This window comes from Lissotriton helveticus, chromosome 6, assembly GCF_964261635.1.
Source record: "Lissotriton helveticus chromosome 6, aLisHel1.1, whole genome shotgun sequence".
NCBI classification, from domain to species: Eukaryota; Metazoa; Chordata; class Amphibia; order Caudata; family Salamandridae; genus Lissotriton; species Lissotriton helveticus.
Genome location: NC_136067.1, coordinates 1,236,482,049 through 1,236,501,636, shown reverse-complemented (window position 1 = coordinate 1,236,501,636; position 19,588 = coordinate 1,236,482,049). Strand labels below are relative to the sequence as shown.

The 19,588-nt window shown below is 44.6% G+C and overlaps 1 protein-coding gene across 1 annotated transcript in view; it reads right to left on the bottom strand.

Moving 5' to 3' along the window:
- POLR3F (RNA polymerase III subunit F) overlaps positions 1 to 19,588 on the bottom strand; it is a 167,569-nt gene that overhangs the window by 129,242 nt on the left and 18,739 nt on the right. Inside the window, exons 3-5 of the mRNA XM_078648956.1 lie at positions 10,396 to 10,463; positions 8,241 to 8,308; positions 6,892 to 7,004 (exon numbers count right to left, since the gene is read on the bottom strand). Coding sequence (XP_078505082.1) covers positions 6,892 to 7,004; positions 8,241 to 8,308; positions 10,396 to 10,463 — 249 coding nt within the window. The remainder of the gene's footprint in view (positions 1 to 6,891; positions 7,005 to 8,240; positions 8,309 to 10,395; positions 10,464 to 19,588) is intronic.

Sequence of the window (19,588 nt, the reverse complement as noted above, 5' to 3'; positions counted from 1 at the left end):
TATGCAGGGTCCGCAGGCGCTGGTCTGTATTTCTTCTCGATGCGAGGATTGACCACCCTCGCCCTGGTAGGCTCTTTAAAGATGTCCGCAGCATGCTTAAGGACACCTTTGAGCATAGGCAGTGTCTTTACTGTTTTTTCAGAGACTGAAAGAGTGTCAAATAGAAAGTCCTCCTCCACTGGGTCAGCATGCATGTCCACATCATGATTAGCAGCTGCCCGCTCAATGAGTGCATGAAAACCTGCAGAGTCTTCTGTTGGGGATGCACGTGTACTGAAAGGCTGTGGGTCCTGCCCCAAATTCTGGGTGCCTTGGTCACCTATGTCGTCATAGGAATCTTGCTGTGCATCAGGTTCATTGATGGGGAAAGTGTATTGGTCATCTTCTCCATATTCCTCTCCCTCAGAGTGGTCGGGGGAAGGCGTTGGGCTCCTTCTAGGAGGAGGCTGGATAGGTTCAATGAGGGCTGAATCGTCCTGTGCAAGCCTTTTCCTCTTCAGTGGGATAACATAGGAGTCCACTGGTTGGGAAGTGATCTTCCTCTTGTAAAGGGTCAGTTTGCCCGTGTCTGCGTCGATAAAACGCTCAGAATCTTCTCCTGAGTCGAGTAGTCGACCCGAAACTGCTGCCGACGTGGACGAATCCGATGTCTTTGGCGCCGTCTTTGGCGTAAAGGCCTTTGGTGCCTCTTTTGGCGGCAGAAGGAAGAGAAGTTTACCAGCAGGCTTTGCCGGCACGTCCACCGGCTTCAGGTGCGACGGCGTCGGAGCCGACGTCGCAGAGGCCTTATCCCGAATTCTCTGGAGTGAAGAGACGACGAGGGACGCGTCACTCACAGCGACATTTGGCGCCGACGAGGAGGCCTTCACCTTGCTTTCGGATCCGACGTCTTGTGGGCCCTTCGGAGTCTTAGACGTCGATGCTGCGGCCGTAGACGCAGAGTCCTTGGACCGATGTGTTGAGCTTCCGCCCTTCGATCCGTGTGATTTCGCAGGCTCCGTTTCAACCACGCGTCCGACTAACGACGTCCCAGTCGGTACCGGAGTTTTGTCGCTGGCTTTGGCGGACTTTGACGGCGCCGTACCGGTCGACCCGTGCCGGACGACCTTCTTAGAGGACGCCTCCTCTGCCGACGACTTCGACCCTGTCGAATCGACAATTTTCTACGACTTCTGTGGACCGGAGGCCGACGGAGTCGATGAGGTAACAGTTTTTGTAGTTTTTGGTGGAACGCCCGCCATCTTAGGGACGCTCGAATCCGTTAGTTTCGGTTTCGTTTTCGGGTCGGCCATTTTAGGTGTAGTCGATACCGTTGGTTTCAGTTTCGGTTTCGATACGGGCTGCGTAGCAAGTATGTCCGTGGCCGGGCCTGAAGGCGGGGCCGTGGCTTGCGGTACGGGGTCTTGGGTAAGGCCGGGTGGCGATCCCGTGACCCGAGCCTGATCCGCGTAACCTTCGGGGCATAGCTCATCCCCCGAGCTATCTTCCGCGGCCCCATAAACTTCTTCGACGTCCCCTACCTCATCGACGTATTCAAGGCCTTGACCCACGACTCCGTCGTCGTCTTCCGGATCCGCCTCGACCTCCGTCGCGGGCGGTGAGATTTGAAGATGATGGCTTAGGCCCTCCTCTTCTTGGTCGCCGAAGATGTTTTCTGGATCCGGGGCCGCTTGTCTGGCCTCTAGGCGCACCGCGCGCCGAAGCTTGAGCGTCTTCTTTGACCTGAATCTGGAGCAGGCCATACAGGTGTCCTCGTTATGGTCTGGCGAAAGGCATTTGTTACAGACCGGGTGCACGTCGATATGCGGGTATTTGGACCCACAGAGAGGACAGTATTTAAACGGGCTCCGCTCCATGCTGAAAAGTTGCGGTCGTGTTGCGATGAGAAGGCCTCGATGTCCGAAGAGTGATACGACTCCGTAGATTCCGACTCAAAGAGACGGAAGAACTCGAGACCGTACGCAAACAATACCGACGTAATGAAAGAAAGGCCTTTTGGCCGTAAAAAAGCTAGTTTTCTCGGTTCCGACAGAGAGACGTCGAGACCGCATCCGAACCCAATGGCGGAAAAAAACAATCTGGGGATGGAGCCGATGCCCATGCGCACTGTAGTCCAGGGGAGGAGCCACCTATCTCAGGATACTTCGAAGACTCTTCCAGGACAACAATGTGCGATCATCCGGACCCAACACTAGGCGGCGATCTAATGCAAAAGATATGAATTTAGCAGCCCACATGCCTCGAACTCATACTTCCACACCAGTAACTGGTGTGGGAGGTATGATTCAGCCCTTCTGAAGTGAGCTACTTGGGGTCACTGGGCTTACCGTTGCCAGCCTTCTCGACCCGGACAGCACGAAATGGATGTTGCCCACCAGAGATACTTTTCTGCCCTCCTGCTGCTGAGCCAAGCTCGAGCAGAGGAAAGCAGCACAATAGGCATCCTGTCACAGGGAGGTGTGACCACCTCCTAGACAGGATTTAGTGTATTGGGGCTGGGTGGGTGTACCCTGAGAGTGCCAGAAAGTCTGCACTAGGGGCACATTTGGTGTCCCTGTGCATAGTCTAGCTCAAAACAGTTCTGGGAGCCCTTGGCTCCTGCTCTAGTGCGGAACTGGACAAAGGACATGTGTGTACCCACCCCTCTGTCCTGCCTCTCCCCTAGGAGGGTCCCCTGAATCTGTACAACCCTCTCCCGTGGGTATAAAATGGGTTACCTGGCTACAGGACATTGGATTTTACGTGGACAAGATACTACAAGAAGAAACCACTGACCTTTGACTGTCTGGATACTTGAACTTCGTTGGACCTTGACTGGGCTGGACTTCGTCCCCCTTTCCGTCCGAAACGTCGTTTGTGCCGTGACTCCATACAGGCTCCATGCAGGACCTGTGGGGCACTTAAGACAACAGAAGAATCTCCCTTGTAGTGAAGGAGTCACTCCCCTGCTTTGAACGCACCTAAAGTGCAACTGACCCGTAGCTGCTCCTGCGGACTCCGAAAATGTCAGCAACGCAGGAGGTGGGTTCCTGAAGGTCCCGGAGGTTGATCTGCCATATCACCGAGTTTGAGGCCCATATCCCTTGTGGGGGCTGTGTAACCCGAACCCTGTGCACCGCGTCCATTTGCAAGTACATATGCTTGTTGGCAATTCGAGCTTGTGCATTGGACCCCATGTGATCCTGACCCTGAGCAGTATTTGCACCAAAGTACTCCGGCCTCCTCGCACCGTGTGCTCCGTGGGCTGGTGCTTTGCAATCTTGCTCGAGGTCCCCTCGCGACTTCTGGTCCTTCTGCCTGTGGGTCCCTCGGAGGGTCATCTTGATTGTTCTTGGGCTTTCCTGGTTGCTCCAGACGTGCCCTGACTCTCCATTGCTTGGAGAGTCCCCTGGACCTTGCTGGTCCACACCGTAACCTGTTTGACCTTCCTGTGTGTGTTGCTGTTGCCAAGGCTTGTTGGTCCTCCCGCCGGACACCGACCCCTCAGCACTCAACATCCTTCTTAGGTGGGACAGCTCACCTCCAGCTCCTGGTCGTCCTCGGCGCCTCTGGGACCTCGTGGCTGCAGAGTCAAGCATCCCTTCTTTGCACCTGAAGCACCCGACATCGATGGCCATTCGTCTCCAGAGCCCCTGGTCACTCTGAAGTGACCCAGACTCTGTCCCCTCTGCTTTCAGGTTCCTTCCATCCAGAATCCAGGCTTGGATTTCAACAGACCTTTTTCACCTTCACGGCAGCAATACTTCTTCACTTCCTTCCATAGAGAATGACGAGAGTTTCCGACACCACTTCTGACCTATGCACCAGGCTTCCCTGGGTTAGGTAACTCCGATACTACAGTATCCACAGGTGGGGTGGCTCTTTAAACTCTTAAATTTCAAAGGGTTTGCTTGAAGTCCTCCTAGAAGGGTCCTTAAAGTTTAACTTTGCAACTGCGACTTGCCCATAGAGTTGTACGGAGCACGCAATCGTGTTTCCTCACTGCACCCGTCCTCCGTGGGTCTCCTGTGTCATCACCTTGGGTGTTTCCTTGGGGTCGCAGCGATTCTACGTGCTCTAGGCACTGTGTGTAGTCAAGTCGTGATTGTTATACCACTATTTTAGTATATGGTTCGGTCTCCCCATGGAGCACGCTGTGTATTGTGCTACTTACAACTGTTCTATTGATCCAGTATTGTGTGCTTTGTGTCCTAACCTCGTGTAGAGGATAGTAGAGAGTGTTATATTAATAAATACATATTTGTATATAACTACTGTGTTGTTCTCCATCATTTAGTCATGCAGGAGGTGATATTCTGGTAAAACAAGCTGCTTTACATTCCTTCAAGATAAAGCCTGAAGGATGCTCTCATTAGCTACCACTCGGATAGCTTTCATAAAGTTTATCTTTGACCTCCTACATCTTAAGGGTTGTGTGGATTCGTACAGGGTACCCACTTTAACTAGTGGACACTCTTCGAGTAGCTGCACACGTTATAAATCACTGCAAACATAACATAACATATACCAAGCCACCTTCTCACACTCAGCATTTGACAAATAGTTGTTGAAGTAAATATGAGCAAATGATTTTGGCAGCTGACAATATTTCAATCAGAAGCTGTAATACCCTGAATTCCTCAACGCTTTTGCCAACTGCAGATAGAGAAAGTGAGGACGGGGACTGTTATCATGACTGCATTGATGTAACGGAACTGTGTACCGAGCCCAGGCATAGGAGATGTTCCACTTAAACAGGCTAATCAGATTCCATTTTTTGGATGGTTCTTGCCTGAGAGATCATTATGGAACATGGAGATAGGCATATACGATCTGTACCAAATCAAATACTGTGGCACTTCAGCACAAGTAGAAGGGATAATTGCACTTTCAAAAGCATGCTGCTCATCTGATGGATTGAGTGTTACAATCTATTCAGACAGCCAGCATGTTTTTGGTATGACCTCAGAGTTTGGACAACTGTGGTCACAAAGGGGTATTGGGACATCTTTTGGTACCGCTATTCGTAATGTGACATACATTCTGGAAGTAAGATTTCTGTAGTAAAACGCACTGAACACGGAACAAAATCGGATATAGTTACACTTGGAAATCGCTACACAGATGAGGTAGGGAAATACTGTACTCTTTAATTTGCTTTGATCAATTCAAAAGAATAAGAGCAATGGAAAGTTGAGAATGATACTACAAATTATTTTCTATAACTTCAGTTCAGACATAAAGTGAGATAAAAGATCTCCAGGAGGAGGCACCAGAAGATGAGAAAAGAAATTGGGAAATGGCAGATAATGATATGTGAGTAACAGCCGCGAGACAATACATTTTGCCAGACTCTATGCTGTTTTCTACGTGTATGCAATTTCATGGTCAGATTCATCTTGGTCAAGATTCCATGCTTAGGCCTTTTAATAAATATTGGTACAATGCACACTTTAGATCTGTTGTTGAGATTTTGGGTCCACTCTATGTTACCTGTCATCAGAATAATCATGGGTAGAGCACCTTGTGAAAATGAGTCACATTGGCAAGTCAGAGGGTCCTTTTACTTGGATCGTTTACATTTCGTTGAAAATTGAATAACTGCATTGGTAATTTGACTAATATTTTACACGAAGCAATGGTCCTTGCAGAGGATGGGTTGTTGGAATAAGTTGGTGTGAGGTACAGTGAGATTGGAAACTGTTTTGGAAAAGCTGCTGAATGATTTAATAGTATTGGTGGGGGTGTTTTAGCAAGATATTAAACCACCTTAGTGATTATTTCTTTATGCATAATCTGCCTCATTATTCAGCTAACATTTCTTGTAGTAATCTGCTTAAAAAGGGGTTCAAATTGTGGCATACTTTGGAGGGGTAACCAAGTTTCGTTACGCCAAAGAATTGTGGATGAGGGAACAAGGTACTAACAATGTCCAGAAAGCAAAGGAAAAGACAAGATGTTGTGTTAGAGGAGATAGAGGACTGAAAGCATCGTTTGTGATGAACACTTTGGAAGAACAGAGGCGCAAGTAGCCAAATATGATAGAAACTGTGTTATGAATAAAGATTTGTGTTTTGTTGGTTGATCGATCAAACAGAGGGTGGGAGGGGAGCCGGAGAAAGATGATTCAGATTTATTAAAATTGTGTGTTTAATTGTATGAAAATTTTTGCACTATCATGAATAACACTGCACTTTGCAAAATCTTATGTTCTTGATTAAATTAGGCCCGTACTATGCCTAAACTCCAACTTCAGAACGCAGAGTCACGCTAGTCTGCCTCTGAAATACTTCTCTCGGAGACTGGATTTTATGTCATTCTCTTTACTGCATTTGACTGTGATTTATGCTAATTTACTGCGTATTGCAGAATACAGCAATAGTTTTCAAGAACAGCATACAATATCAGGAATACACACTGTATTTAAAAGCTGGTGTAAAAGGAATATGACAAACTATGCTATCAATGAAATATACACATAGTTGCTATCCTTACCAGTGCGTAAATATCATGTACAATGTGTTGAGATGTTCAAATGTTCGCCGAAAGCCAGGCTATTCAAACATGCCAATGATTAATGTGACCATTTCTTTTTGCATCAGACAACTCAGTTGGATGTTTATATTTCATCAACCTTTAGATTACTTTCCGTTTAAATAGATCTTCACTGTGAAAAGCGTGACCCTTTTGAAAATGGACCAACAGAATACTGCTAGACACTGAATGCAGGATGCCCCAATGATCCTTCCTCACTATGCATTAACAACAAACATGGGAATGCATAGCCACATACATATCTAATATGGCAAAGTGGTTCAAGTGAGAGTGCTCCCATTGTTAATTTATGCTTTTGCACATTAATGTGAGAACAAAATCTATATCTGTTTGTATACCACAAAAATGATTACTTACGGCTACAGACTTGACAGCTTTTATGAGTTTTTTGCTTTCTAAACTCTTCAGGATTTTGTTGATCTCAGTTAAGGGAAGATTACTTTTATATCGAATATCTCTGCTCCAGATGCCTAAAAAGGAGAAGACAGAACAAAGTTCACTCACAGTACATCATCAAGGATCACATTAAAGTGGTTTGCACAACATTTGTCAACGGGCACATTAAAAACCTGATCTTATGGATTTACTTCCATACCTCTTTTGAGTAAAACCTTCATAAAAACGTTTACCCTTCCAGTGCATTTATGTTTGTGACGTATTCTTCTGCAAGCATTAGTCACGAATTTTGGTAGGGCCTTGGGGCAGAGTAGAAAAGGGTGCTTACTAAAAGCTTCACTTCCAAGAACCACCAGTCAGATTCCACAGGATCTCTCTAAATAGTAAGACCTGCAGATCTGGAGGGTGCTTTTACCAACCCTGGGATGGTGAGCTGCATCTCAAATCTGGCATGAAGAACAACCTGGACAGACAAGGCCATGACTATCAATCACCTCTGAATTCTTTACGTGGATGGATTGTAAAGTAGCTTGTACACCCAGGATAGCTACCTTTCGCAATTTAAGGATCCTTTCACAAAAAGACAGCGGTGGACTGTGAGAGGAAGTAGACGCCTTCTCAAACATCATGCGCAGCAATGCAATAGAAATGGAGTCTGTCAAGATTCGGATTAGTCTACAAGCAGCCCCAGGCTAAACAGCTAGAGTATCACATGGCTGTGCATATTACATATGGCTGATGTGAAACAAAACACAACACATGGTTGTTAAGGAGCGAATAGATTCTCACAAGATGACAAAGGCATGTGCTGCAAAACTGAGTCAGAAAGGTACTAGCGGATTATCTTCCAAACGTTTCCCTTTTCATAGTGTGGGGCTATTAATATGTGTACAACTATTTTGTAATACTGTGTATGTTCGCTGATGGTCTGACAAACATTTTGGATTTGTTCTAATCACCTTTCCTCCAGCCTCATGGCCTCCCCAGCTTTAACACGACATGCTTTCTTTCTGTGCAGTGATCCCACTATAGTGCACATTCCCAGCAAGGAAAACTTCTAGCAAGCAGGGGCCTCAAGCAAACAGACTCCCATAACCTTCACCCACACCCCACCTCACTTTCCCTCTCAAGCAACCTTAAGCAATACAACAACCACACTCAACACTCTGAAGTAGTTTGAAATGCCCTCTGCAAGCGTAGTGCCTCACTCAGGATATCAATATACTCCTTCCTGAAAACCGTTAGCGGTCATGCTGCTGCAAGTAGTACCTGGCTTCCCTAAAATCGAGAAAAAAATCTTGAAAATGTACCTTTGTTGTTCGCATCTTCAATAATTTGATAAACCAGCTTCTCTTGGTTGTCGGACCCTTTCATTTTTCTGTAATAAAGGGAAGAACAAATTGTGACCTGGTAAATATGGACTGAACACCTCATGATTTTCTTTAAGTTTCCCCGGATGCATTGTGTACAATAAACTGCTTCAGACATTTGAGGATCAACTTTTAAGGACAATTTCATTTAAATGTTCTTTTTGTTGTTCCACCCAACTGATATATAACCCTTCCCTCTAAAGTAACATCCACAATTAGTGCAGCCCAGCAGTAAAATACTGAGCACATTCAGAATCTACGCCTTGAATAAAAATCAAGATTTCTGCTTATATGAACATGCCATGCCTGTGATACAATGCAGGGAAGTAGCTGTTAATACAGTAATCCCTGTATCGCCTCTACACTTATAGCATCTAATCATGTGTGAGAGATTCTCCAAGAATCGTAGGGGCTTGGGAAATCCCCAGGAAGTAGAGGACACATACCATACCCAGTCTTAATATTCCACAATCACAATACACAACAAATAAGGGGAAGGGTCCCAATTATCAATGCCCAATGAGCAGCGGGTGGTGGACACGGCCGATATTGCATTAGATGAATCCTATATAAAGAGCAATCCCTAAGCAGGAACAACTGATGGGAAAACGATGGCCTACCTTTGTCACCACAGGCAAGTGAACTAGTAGTAAAAATATGACAGAGAATAGAGAGGAGGGTAAGAAACATGAGCAGGTGGTGAGAGGCTGATGGCCACACTTTCTCTTTATCCGAGTCTTCTCCTAGAGAATACAGTCTAATCATGAACCACTACTTTGGAAAACTTCCTGTAGGTCATTCAGGGTTCATTGATTCCAAACTCGTAATCACTGTACTATAAGAAAGGCCGAGTAAACGGATTTACTGTAGATCACGATGGAATACATTAGCATGAAGTATGCGATCCAGAAAAGAAATAAAAAGAATAAAGAACAGTAAAACTAGGTCTTGTCTTTAATGCACCAAACCTTCTCAATGGCTTAATGGCATGGAGAAAGAAAGAAAAAATTGTGCTTGGCCCCTCCCAGGCTTTGTGCCAGAGACAGTTTGAAAAGATCCTGATAGGAAAGGGTACTTTTCTAAAAATCAGAGATGTGTACTTTGTCGCTTCTATGTTCCTATACTATTGACATTCACACACTATGGAAAAATAAGGAAGATACACCAAAGAATATGTCTGCTTAGGCAGTTCTGTGTAATGTGGATAGCTAGGAGTAGAGCAGGATTAGTTACTCTCCAAGAACACAAGTGGTATAACTTGATGTAGGCAAGGTGCTGGAGAGCAAAGTATATTCTTAAGAAGCTATGGTATTATTTTTCAGCAGAGCAAGCAGCAGGACGGAAATATGCCTTGTACAGGAAGCCAATTTTCTTTAGATAAGATGTTTTCTTGGAGCAGAACAAGCCTGGGACAGGTCATGAATGAGCTATCATTGTTGTCAATGGTGTATCTTCACCTACTGTGAACATGCAGGTGCTTGGGTATGTGTGGGCCCCTGTATGGTAGAGTCCTTCATACTTTAGTGATCAAAGCACTTGCTTGTGCAACCTGCATGATGCATTGCTCCCCATAGCAGAAAAAGAATGGGCATGTATCAGCAGATAGCCATACAGATCAGTTATGCATTGCTTGGTAAGAACAGCCTTTGAGCCACAAGAACTCTGTTTTATCACCAGAGACACTGACGTCAAACTGAAGCTCAGTGCCTTCAAGTTAGGAGCTATGTATCAAAGACACGCAGATGCACCACAAGTGTAAGAGATGAGTGAGAAGCTCTTATGTTCATTCTGTGAGTGGAGTTTACACCTAAACTGTGTTCTAAATTTTGGGCCTTGGACACACATTTAGAAAGCTTTCCTGGTACGAACCAATTAAACCTGCGTTGCAGAAACATGCTGCGGTAAGATAGGCACTATAAAACACGAAGGAACCAGAATGCAACGTTGAAAAGGGATAACTAAAAAGGTATATACTACCTGAAATAATGATAATTGTGAATGGGTGAAGAGAAAAAGGCCATAAAACAAAATAATTAAAGAATTTAGAAGCACAAAGATCTTACAGTGCAGGAAACACGATTTTCCGTTTGCTTACCCGGCTGCCTGAGCATCTTTCAGCCTGTAAAGAAGTCCTGTGGTACTTCTGAGAAGGTCTAACTGACCCTGTTAAAAAATAAAACGGATAGCAATTTTCAAATTAATTAAATTAATTAAACAACTGCCCAGATGGATAAGAAGGTGTGTAACATGTCGCTGTAAACCAAAGGGGTAATCTAAGCAGGTATGCTGAGTTGGTATCAATCATTAAACAAGGAATATTTCCAGACTGTCAAGTAAATTAATGTTTCCCACACCATGAAACCTTTTTCCCACATATCAGGACCTTGAGATATTCCATATGCTATTCGTACATTGCAAGACTAAATGTTCATATTGTTCATAAATGTAATCTGATGATAAAAAGTCTAATCACATTTTACCCCCTGAATGCCAGCAAGGAGACACACTACTTGATTGCTGCATGCTAACAGCATATTTTCCAATATATATGCAATTGTGCTAAACCTCGTTATGATTTATGATATGCACCCACTTTATGAAGCGTCTCCAAAAACGATGTTTTGTTGAACGTTTGTTATGACCAGTGTATTTATGGCCGTGTACTCTTGTTTAAAGGGTAAGAGAAATACCTGCAACTCGGTCCTCTTCCCACCATCCCTACTTTTTAGCTTTTGCTTGCACAGCGCTTGTGAAATCTATTGTATTTAATATAAATCTTAAAAGGGGCTTACATCCCGCCATTCCTTTTCATTCATGTGTATGCTTGCCTCTCACTTTTCCTCCATTTCTACTGGTTGTAGCATACCATTTCCTGTTAGCTGTGTCTTATTATCAGTGTCCCAAGGCCAAAGAACTCCTATTTAATTGCAAGTGAGCACGCTGCTTTTTCCGACCTACTTCTTGGTGACTGTGCTGCTTACAAAATTTAAATGTAACATTTGCTTGGTGTGCGTTCTTAGCATATTTTTATATTTGTAGGCACAATAAGATTAAGTGATTTGCTTCCAGGATGTTGAGCCAATGCAGACTTGAACCTCGTTCCCCAGCTCTAAAGTCAGCAATTCTGGCCGCAACGCAACATCCTCTCCCCGCTCTTCGAACCTTGCTTTCCTCAGCTGTTAGAATGGAGGGCACTTTAGGGAAATCAAGCAAAGGCGTAGCAAGTATTTCATATGCCCTACATTCACTCAGTTCTACTGCATCATAGTACGCCGATTTATGTAACTGGATATACAAATTACCAAACCAATTGCCTAACAAGTAAACATTATTTTATTTTCAATTACTCTAAGGCGTTTATAATATTTATCCCCAAGACAAGACTTCTACAATTGCTTCTAAAATGGCTACAGCTGGCGGCTTTTAGAACTTGAAAACAACTGAGTTTTGGTGTCATGTAAATTTGGGAAAATGAGTTTACAGCTTTGTTCCCTTTCGAAATGCACTTTGTGCGAGCAGCATCCATCAGCAAGGTTTTTCCTTTCTTACCCCGTCGTTTTGGCTTTGTTATCATTGGTGCTTGCACTACTTTCTCCCTGACCCCTCCATGGCTTCCGCTCCCCCTCCTTCAACTCAACCTTTTTGACAGATTTGGTTTAAGCAGCAGCAGGATCTTGCAGCGAATGCCAATGAAGGCTGCTTTTACGCCTTTAGCATGCAGCACTCCTTCGAACCAAATCACACTTCTTTCAAACTGTTTACCTGGTCTACCTGAGCTGTTACACATTGCTAAAAGCCAAGAGATACCACCGCAAAACTCCACAAACTCCTGTTTTTAAAAAGAACTATATTTACAGCCTGCAGAAAGTAGTTTGATTTCGCCACATTTTCTGTGGTTTGTCGTGTGAGGTAACTTATGCGTTTTGGAGTTAAATTCTCATGCATGCAGTTTAGTAAAATGAACTTTGCGCTTTACATGAGCATTAAACCTTAATTTTTTGTAGTCGCAGTGAGATTAAATGATTTGTCTGGAATCACAGGGATGGTGAGTCGACGCAGGGACTTGAACCGTGGTCACTAGGTCCGCAGTCGGCAGCTTTGACTGCTACACCACATCCTCTTCTTACTTCTTTAGTGTGTTCTCTGGGACAGAGCCAAGAACACAGAATCCCCTTCAGAAGCTCACCTAGCACTTCACCTCTTCAATTGTGTTGATTGTTTGCATAACAAGTACGCCTTACACGTGCATCTGCAGGCTGTCTCTCTCCTCCCCGTGTCTTGCAGTCTCCTACTGGGTAACACATCGTTTCTTCCCCCTTCGTTTTATTTATTTCTGTTTCCACAGATACAGCTCCCATCTTTTTGACATAATTTTGTCCCATCCAATAAACCAATCTCTGGGTCTTTTAAATCATTTCCCTTAAGACTACAGGGATGAACATTAAGCCCTCTGTGCAGAGGCACACAAGGGACCCCCCTGGCAGGACTCAGCATTTATTGCTGCAAGATGTCTTTCCAGTCAGAGCAAGGTGCAGCCAGCCACACGCAGCGCAGTCTCACCTAAACTCAATCCCTGGCCTCATCTGCATTCAAACTGCATTTATTGGGTATGTTTCTTTATCTTTGTCCCTCCCCGTTTACCATATCTTTCCGCTTTATAACACCACCAGTAATAGCACAATATATTCCCTTTCTCAATATACAAGTCATAACACTTTAACGGAGTTTCAGTAACTTCTATTGCACAACTACTCCCCAAGCTACAACTTACAACAAAAAACAGCGATTTATTAATACCATAGGCGAAACCTATTACATTTACCAATGTTTGTTAATGAAAGCAGGAACTTAATTCTGGACTGGTCACTCCATGCATCAGCTCCAGCATACACATCCTCCGGAACAGGCTACCTGTTTTCTCTCATTGGTTTGTTTTTTCTCCCCTGGGAGAAAACCTTCATCTTCTTTCCCACCAAGAGTTTATATATTAAGCATGAGCAGGATGCATGCCAAGCTGCTTATGGTGTCTGATGCTAAGACTATCATCCTTTTGCCCCGGTTGTCCTCTCAATATTCTTGTGCGTACAGCCATGTCAAGATGCCTCTTACCATTTTACCTTATGCAAAGTTTTGTTACATTTGGTAGAATGCTCATTTTGCCAAGCTGCTTCTTTCCATTTTATTTTACACCGTTTTGTTACTTTTGGGAGGGCGTTTTTCTTTTCATGCCAAGCTGCTTCTTTCCATTTTATTTTACACAAACAGTTTTGTTACTTTTAGTAGGATGCTTTTCTTTTCAATGTATACACTTTCCTTCGCCATTTTTGGTTTTGTAATATTTACTTTGTCATAATAACAAATGTTTATTTCCTGCTATGCAGTACAACTCTGTAAACATGTCATTCTTTTCTGTGCTTCCATAAGGTTTATAATTTTGAAAGTGAAGCTGAAAACCTGGCCCTTTACCTACACCATTTAGCGCTTCTGGTTTGTGAACTGAGGTCTATAGGACTCACTTACACCAGAAAAGTGACAGCACCTTCAACCTGTACCAGTTACACATCCTACCAAATATATACACATCTGGTAATTTCATGGAGAAATGAGAAAAGAAATATATTTCGCCTTTAACTACACCCCTGGATCAAAAGGGTTTGGATATAAAAAGTAGGTTAATCAAATCTAGCATTGCCCTGTGCCATTATATAGCAGAATATCGGACACCCATAGTCTGTACTGCTAACAACAGCCAGATAATTTTCCAGGGTCCAAGACGGCTGCTATGACTAGCATTATAGGTCACATGTGGTCAAAGAACTTCTTAATAAGTGATGCTAGACAAACATATCACCTTCGCTCCACAACACAGAATGCCAACGTGAAAAGTACAGCGCAACTCAAACTGCTCCGATGTCCTCTATTGCACAATACAACTTCTCCTGATTTCAAAGCATAGATTTGGAAGTACCTTCTGTGCTACTCTCCAAATTAAAAAAGTTTGCCCTCATGTTCATTTACCTAAATAGCAGTGGGCCTCAGGTATTAAATTCAGCTCCTCCAACAGATACCAGAGTGAATATTAAATGGTTGAGGGCCACGTGGTGCCTTGTATATTCTTTTCTCCGTGAATCTCTTTTAGAGAAAGAGCTACAAATATAAAGATTTAATAAAAAATTCACATCTTGCTTGTGAGAAGTTGGCCTGGTATATGATGTCCACAATTCTGTGGGCACCTAGTATCAGTCCAAACAATCCCTTATGGTGATGGTTGTAAGTCAACCTTAAAAGACAAGCTATCCTAGGGGTAGCATGGACTAAGCAGCCTAAAAGGCTTAACTCAAGAGGGCATGTGAAGCCAGCTGTTTTACCATATGCAATCCTGTAATATCAAATGAAAGGACACCACACAAGTTATATATTATAAAAATATATGTATTTATTCTCAGAATAATCCCCAATACTCTTTATGAGTAAAGAAGCACAAGCGTTTAAACAAAAGCACAATATAACATATGAAAGTTGCACAATTATGGATAGGGCCGGTGGCCACTCAAACCATATATCAAAAAAGTGGTAAAAGTATCACTAATCGATCAGTGGTAAGGCCTAGGGCCTTGGGAATCGCTGGGACTACACTGGACTAACAGCAGTTAGGACGGGAGTAGCCCGCGGGATTCGGGTGCAGAGCTAAAAGCACACGCATGCACCAATGCAAAGTCAATGGTGCGTAAAAGTTATCGAGTTACAGTTTTAAGAGTCTTCCGACTGGACTAGAAGGACAAAACTTTAGACAGACACTAGAGGTGTAAACCACTACAGGAGCACCGGCGTTCAAGTATTACCTCACCCACAGGAAGCGGGTGCACAGGTGCAAAAGCGTGTCAGGTTTTGTCACAAAGATCTATGGTGCCTGGAGATGAAGATGCTGCAGGCGTCCAGAAGAGAAGTGTCCGGTGCGATCCAAGGGTGGATCGAAGATGTAGAGTACCTGAAAGCAGAGGGGACAGAGTCTGGGTCACTAGACAGTGACCAGGAAGGAACCAGGCGATGTCGGGCGCAATCAGGTGCTTGTCGCGAAACTTGTCTCCGCTGCCACGTGGACTCTGGGGCACCGAGGATGTCCTGGAGTGAATCACGAGCTGTCCCACGAAGGCTCTCGCTGTCGGCGGTGTCGGCTTCCAGATCGGAGTTAACAAGCCTTGGCAAGGGCAACCCACGCAGGATTCGAAGATCGCTTCTTACTCGGACCAGCAAGGTCAGAGCGGGTGCTCCTTTTCAGGGGAGCGAGGGCCAGTCTGGAGCAACCAGACCAGCGGTGCAAATTCAAAGGTTCGTCGGTACTGGGGCCACTAGCCAACGGGCAAGCGACCGGACCAACACGTCAAGCAGGAAAATGCAAAAGGGCCCCACGCAGCACTCTGTGAGTGTGGAGGGGTGAGCTTCGGTGCAAAAGCTGCTCAGAGCTGGAGCTTCTCAAACTCCAATGCACAGCTTCGAGGGAGCCTCGGAAGCTGCACGGTCAGTACTTCGTAGTTTTTCCAAGATGGCCGGCCCCATGCTTCAGGTCGCCTCCACGGGTCTAAGCTTTGCAGGGACTGTGGATCGGGCTGTTGGAAGGCAGGAAAGCTGGGTCTTGTCGATCTCTGTCGCTCGAGTTCCGGCGGGAACTGCAACAAAGCAAACGTCGAGGTACTGGATGGTGCCTGTTTGCACAGGGTGGTCACTCCTTGACCACAAGTGAGATTCTTCAGTCTTCTACGTCGAGTAGGATGTCGAAGGGTCCAGAGTTTCGTTTCATAAGTTTCAGTCAGGATAATCTGATGTGCATCTGCACAGCTCCTACCTTTATTCCAAATCAAGGGGCTGGATTACCTGCTAGGTCCCTCCTATGGGTGGGACCCAGGAAGGGGGTGGTTACACCCCTTTCCCTTTGTCCAGTTTCGCACCAGAGCTGGGGCTGGAGTGCCCCAGAACCGGTTTGACTGGATTTTGCATGGGACACCTTGTGTGTCCCAGGCAGTGTCTAGTTTCTTTCAACCCACCCTGCCACAATACACTATCTCCTGTCTGGGGAGGTGTAGCACCTCCCTATGACAGGAAACCCTTTGTCCAAGCCTCCCCTGTCAAGTTTCGGTCAGCAGCAGGAGGTCAGACTTGTGTCGGGGCAGCAGCATCCATTTTGTGATGCGGAGGCTCTGGTTAGGATTAACCGCGTTTTAAGCAAAGTAACATGTCTTCTCCCTCTAGAAGGGTGGAATGCTACCCCCGTCGCCAGAACTGGCGAGGGGGTAGTATTCCAAAGTGTATGACACCAAACACGACATGTTTTGATAGTATATGGTATGGCAGTATCACTGGAACAGCTGTACGGAAATGGTTCCGACCTCTGCAGACAGGCTCAGCTCATGCTAGAGCACCATCTCACATAAAACCAAGCACTCTGCCTCCAGGATTGTTAAGGCCTGCCATAGGAGTGACTTATAGGTATATATGTGTCCAGATATAGGTTTAGATATAGGTATACTATATCTAAGCAAGGGGTGATTACACCACCTTGCCCCAGCTGAGTGATCAGCCAGTTGTGTCGATTTAAGTACCAGCCAGGGGTGGCAAAAGATATGCTGCAGCCCCTGGTAGGCCTTGGATGCACCTATGCCCTGGGCACCTATAGTGCATGGTACAGGGGCTGACAAGGTGTCCAGTACCAAATTGGTGATGCACCTAGGGTACATGGAGTCCATTTAAAGAGAGAGCAGATAGTTGGCCTGGGATCCTGCTAGTCAGGGTCCCAGGCTAAGTCGAAAACCAGCTAAACACTAGGCAAAAAAATCTGGGGTAACCATAGTCAGGTATCCACCCTCCTACATTGCTTGACTGTGCTCTGCCACAAATTGTGTAAGATTTTAAGTGGCATGGAAGACCCCAGCCAACTACCGACAACTCCCCAATACTGCTGCAGCAGTTTTTTTCTTTAATGGTACCAACCTTAGACTTCAGCAGGAATGCAATTAAGTTTTCCACATGCAGGCTTTAACATGGCTGGATGCCTGACTCAGATATTCATGAAAAGCCTCAAACTCTAGAAGTTGTAGCGTCTTCCCCAGTCTGTGTACCCACCAATGATACCACCACACACAGAGCTTAGTATTAATCGCCTTTGTTCTGCTTCGTGTAACTGCGAACTCAACATTCTAGAACAAGCTTTCATTGCATTCCGCTCCGACACCTACGCTCTACGGAGTCCGCTAGGAGACAAAGCAGTTCGGTCATAAAACTTGCAAGACACTACAGAAGTCAACATGGCCTTTTCACAATAAGAGCAAGTACTCACTGACTGCTTGCTATAGATGTGTGCATACTATGCACACTTGCCCCAGACAGGGGGGGCCTAGGCTACAGGAAATGGGATGATTTCCAGACAGACTATTTTCACTTGCAAAATCGCTGTGCCTGGGGCAGTCAGTAACATCAGACATGTCAAACATGTGACTGACACAGCCCCAGAGCTGCTGACCAGCATCCTACCCATTTCAATACAGGTCTGCTGATCTTTCGCACCTGTGAGATGCAGTGGCCATGCCTTCATGGTAGGGCCCAAAGACTATACATTTCAAGACTTATGTGGCTGAGCTCGCAGGGAAAAGGTACCATCTCTAACAGTTGGCACAAATAAAAGTCCTCAGTGATGCTTTTAATTCTACACATAGACTGAATGCCAAGGAGCACTCCAACCCCCCCAATACCAAAGCAGGCGCTCTAGGCCTGAACTGCCACTTTGGCTCCTAAACCAAACTACACAGCAGGTATGATTGGGTATGTACCCGACATATGATTTATACCAGTGATTAATTCAGAGTGAACTCAGCTAAACGTCCACTTATGTAACATATACATGCAATGTAAATTATGAGAAAAAACAAACATTGAAGCATAACTTTTTTTTAGAACACTAGGCTGCAGAGTTTTCCTTTCAGAAGAGAAAACAGAGAGGGGAAGTCAAGAGAAAGAATGAACAACAGGGACATGAAAAAGAAAACGGTGTCTACAGTTTGTACACAACTGTCGCATAGCTAATCAGAGCATGTTGCTTAATATGCAGTTGTAAGTTTCTTTTTTTAGGTCGGAGATGAACTCAACCTCTTATGTTCAATAGGCAAAGACTGGGATTTGGGTCAACCCGTTTCAAACCAATGATTTGCCTGAGCGAGCTCCATTCAGCCACTGGCTTGAGACATTGTAAATCACATCTAAGAGAAGTATTTTTGTCTGAACGTCATGCTATTGGCTGCCAGGGCATTGTCCTTCCACCTCCTGGTAAGTGCATTCATTGGAATAAGTACGAGTCTCATTTACATCTGAAAACGACACTAAAGAAAAAATCACTTTGTCAAACGTATGCTTTATCTTAAACAAGCTTTCTATGCATAAAGAAAACATTGTTTTATTGTTATTTGTTTTCACTGCAAGATACACTGGCTGCCTTTACGACCAAACACAAGAATTGCTAGGACATCAGTGAGACTCTATGATTTCCAGTAGCCCCTAGCAATCACCTCCGACTGCTGGGTTGCTGATAAGGTTCAGTACCCAGCAGCTTCCCTGCTCCTGCCACTCAGTGTCCGCTGCAATACAAATTAAGGGCACCTCTCAGCTTTGGCAAAGCCAACAGGTGAACTCATAATTGAAAATGCAAACGAGTTCTAATGACTTTGTAATGCTTGTTCCTTACTGGGGTCATCCTTTTACAGAGAAAGAAAATGCAGGGGTGGTTAATATGCAGACAATTTACAAGAAGCACGGCATCAGCTTAATTGGCCTCGAGCATCCATCTTCGTGTGATTACTAGTAAAACTTGGATATTTTCCAAATGAATGAAGTGCTCTCAGATCCACGGAGGACACAAAAAAATCAGTGTCCAAGTCAAAACCAGCAAATGTGCCTTTAAACTATGGGCATTCAGGTAAAATAGTGCGGAAGACAAGAATCGCTTCCAATACTTTCTTCTTCCCCAAATCCCACCCTTTCTTTCTTTATTCCTTTATTTCGATACAATCGTATCATAAAAGGTGCATGAAAAACATTTACACATTTTATCATAGAGCGTTCACATAGAAATACATAATCCTCTGATCTAATTTTTCAATTCGTAATTTCATTCAGGAGGGATGTTTAAAATCGAAGTTTTACAATAAATACTTAAGAATAAAAAGGCACGTATCAAAAACGTAAAATTAACAATTAGATAATTAATTAAATTGATTAAATTTGGCAGATATCGTCCCCTGGCC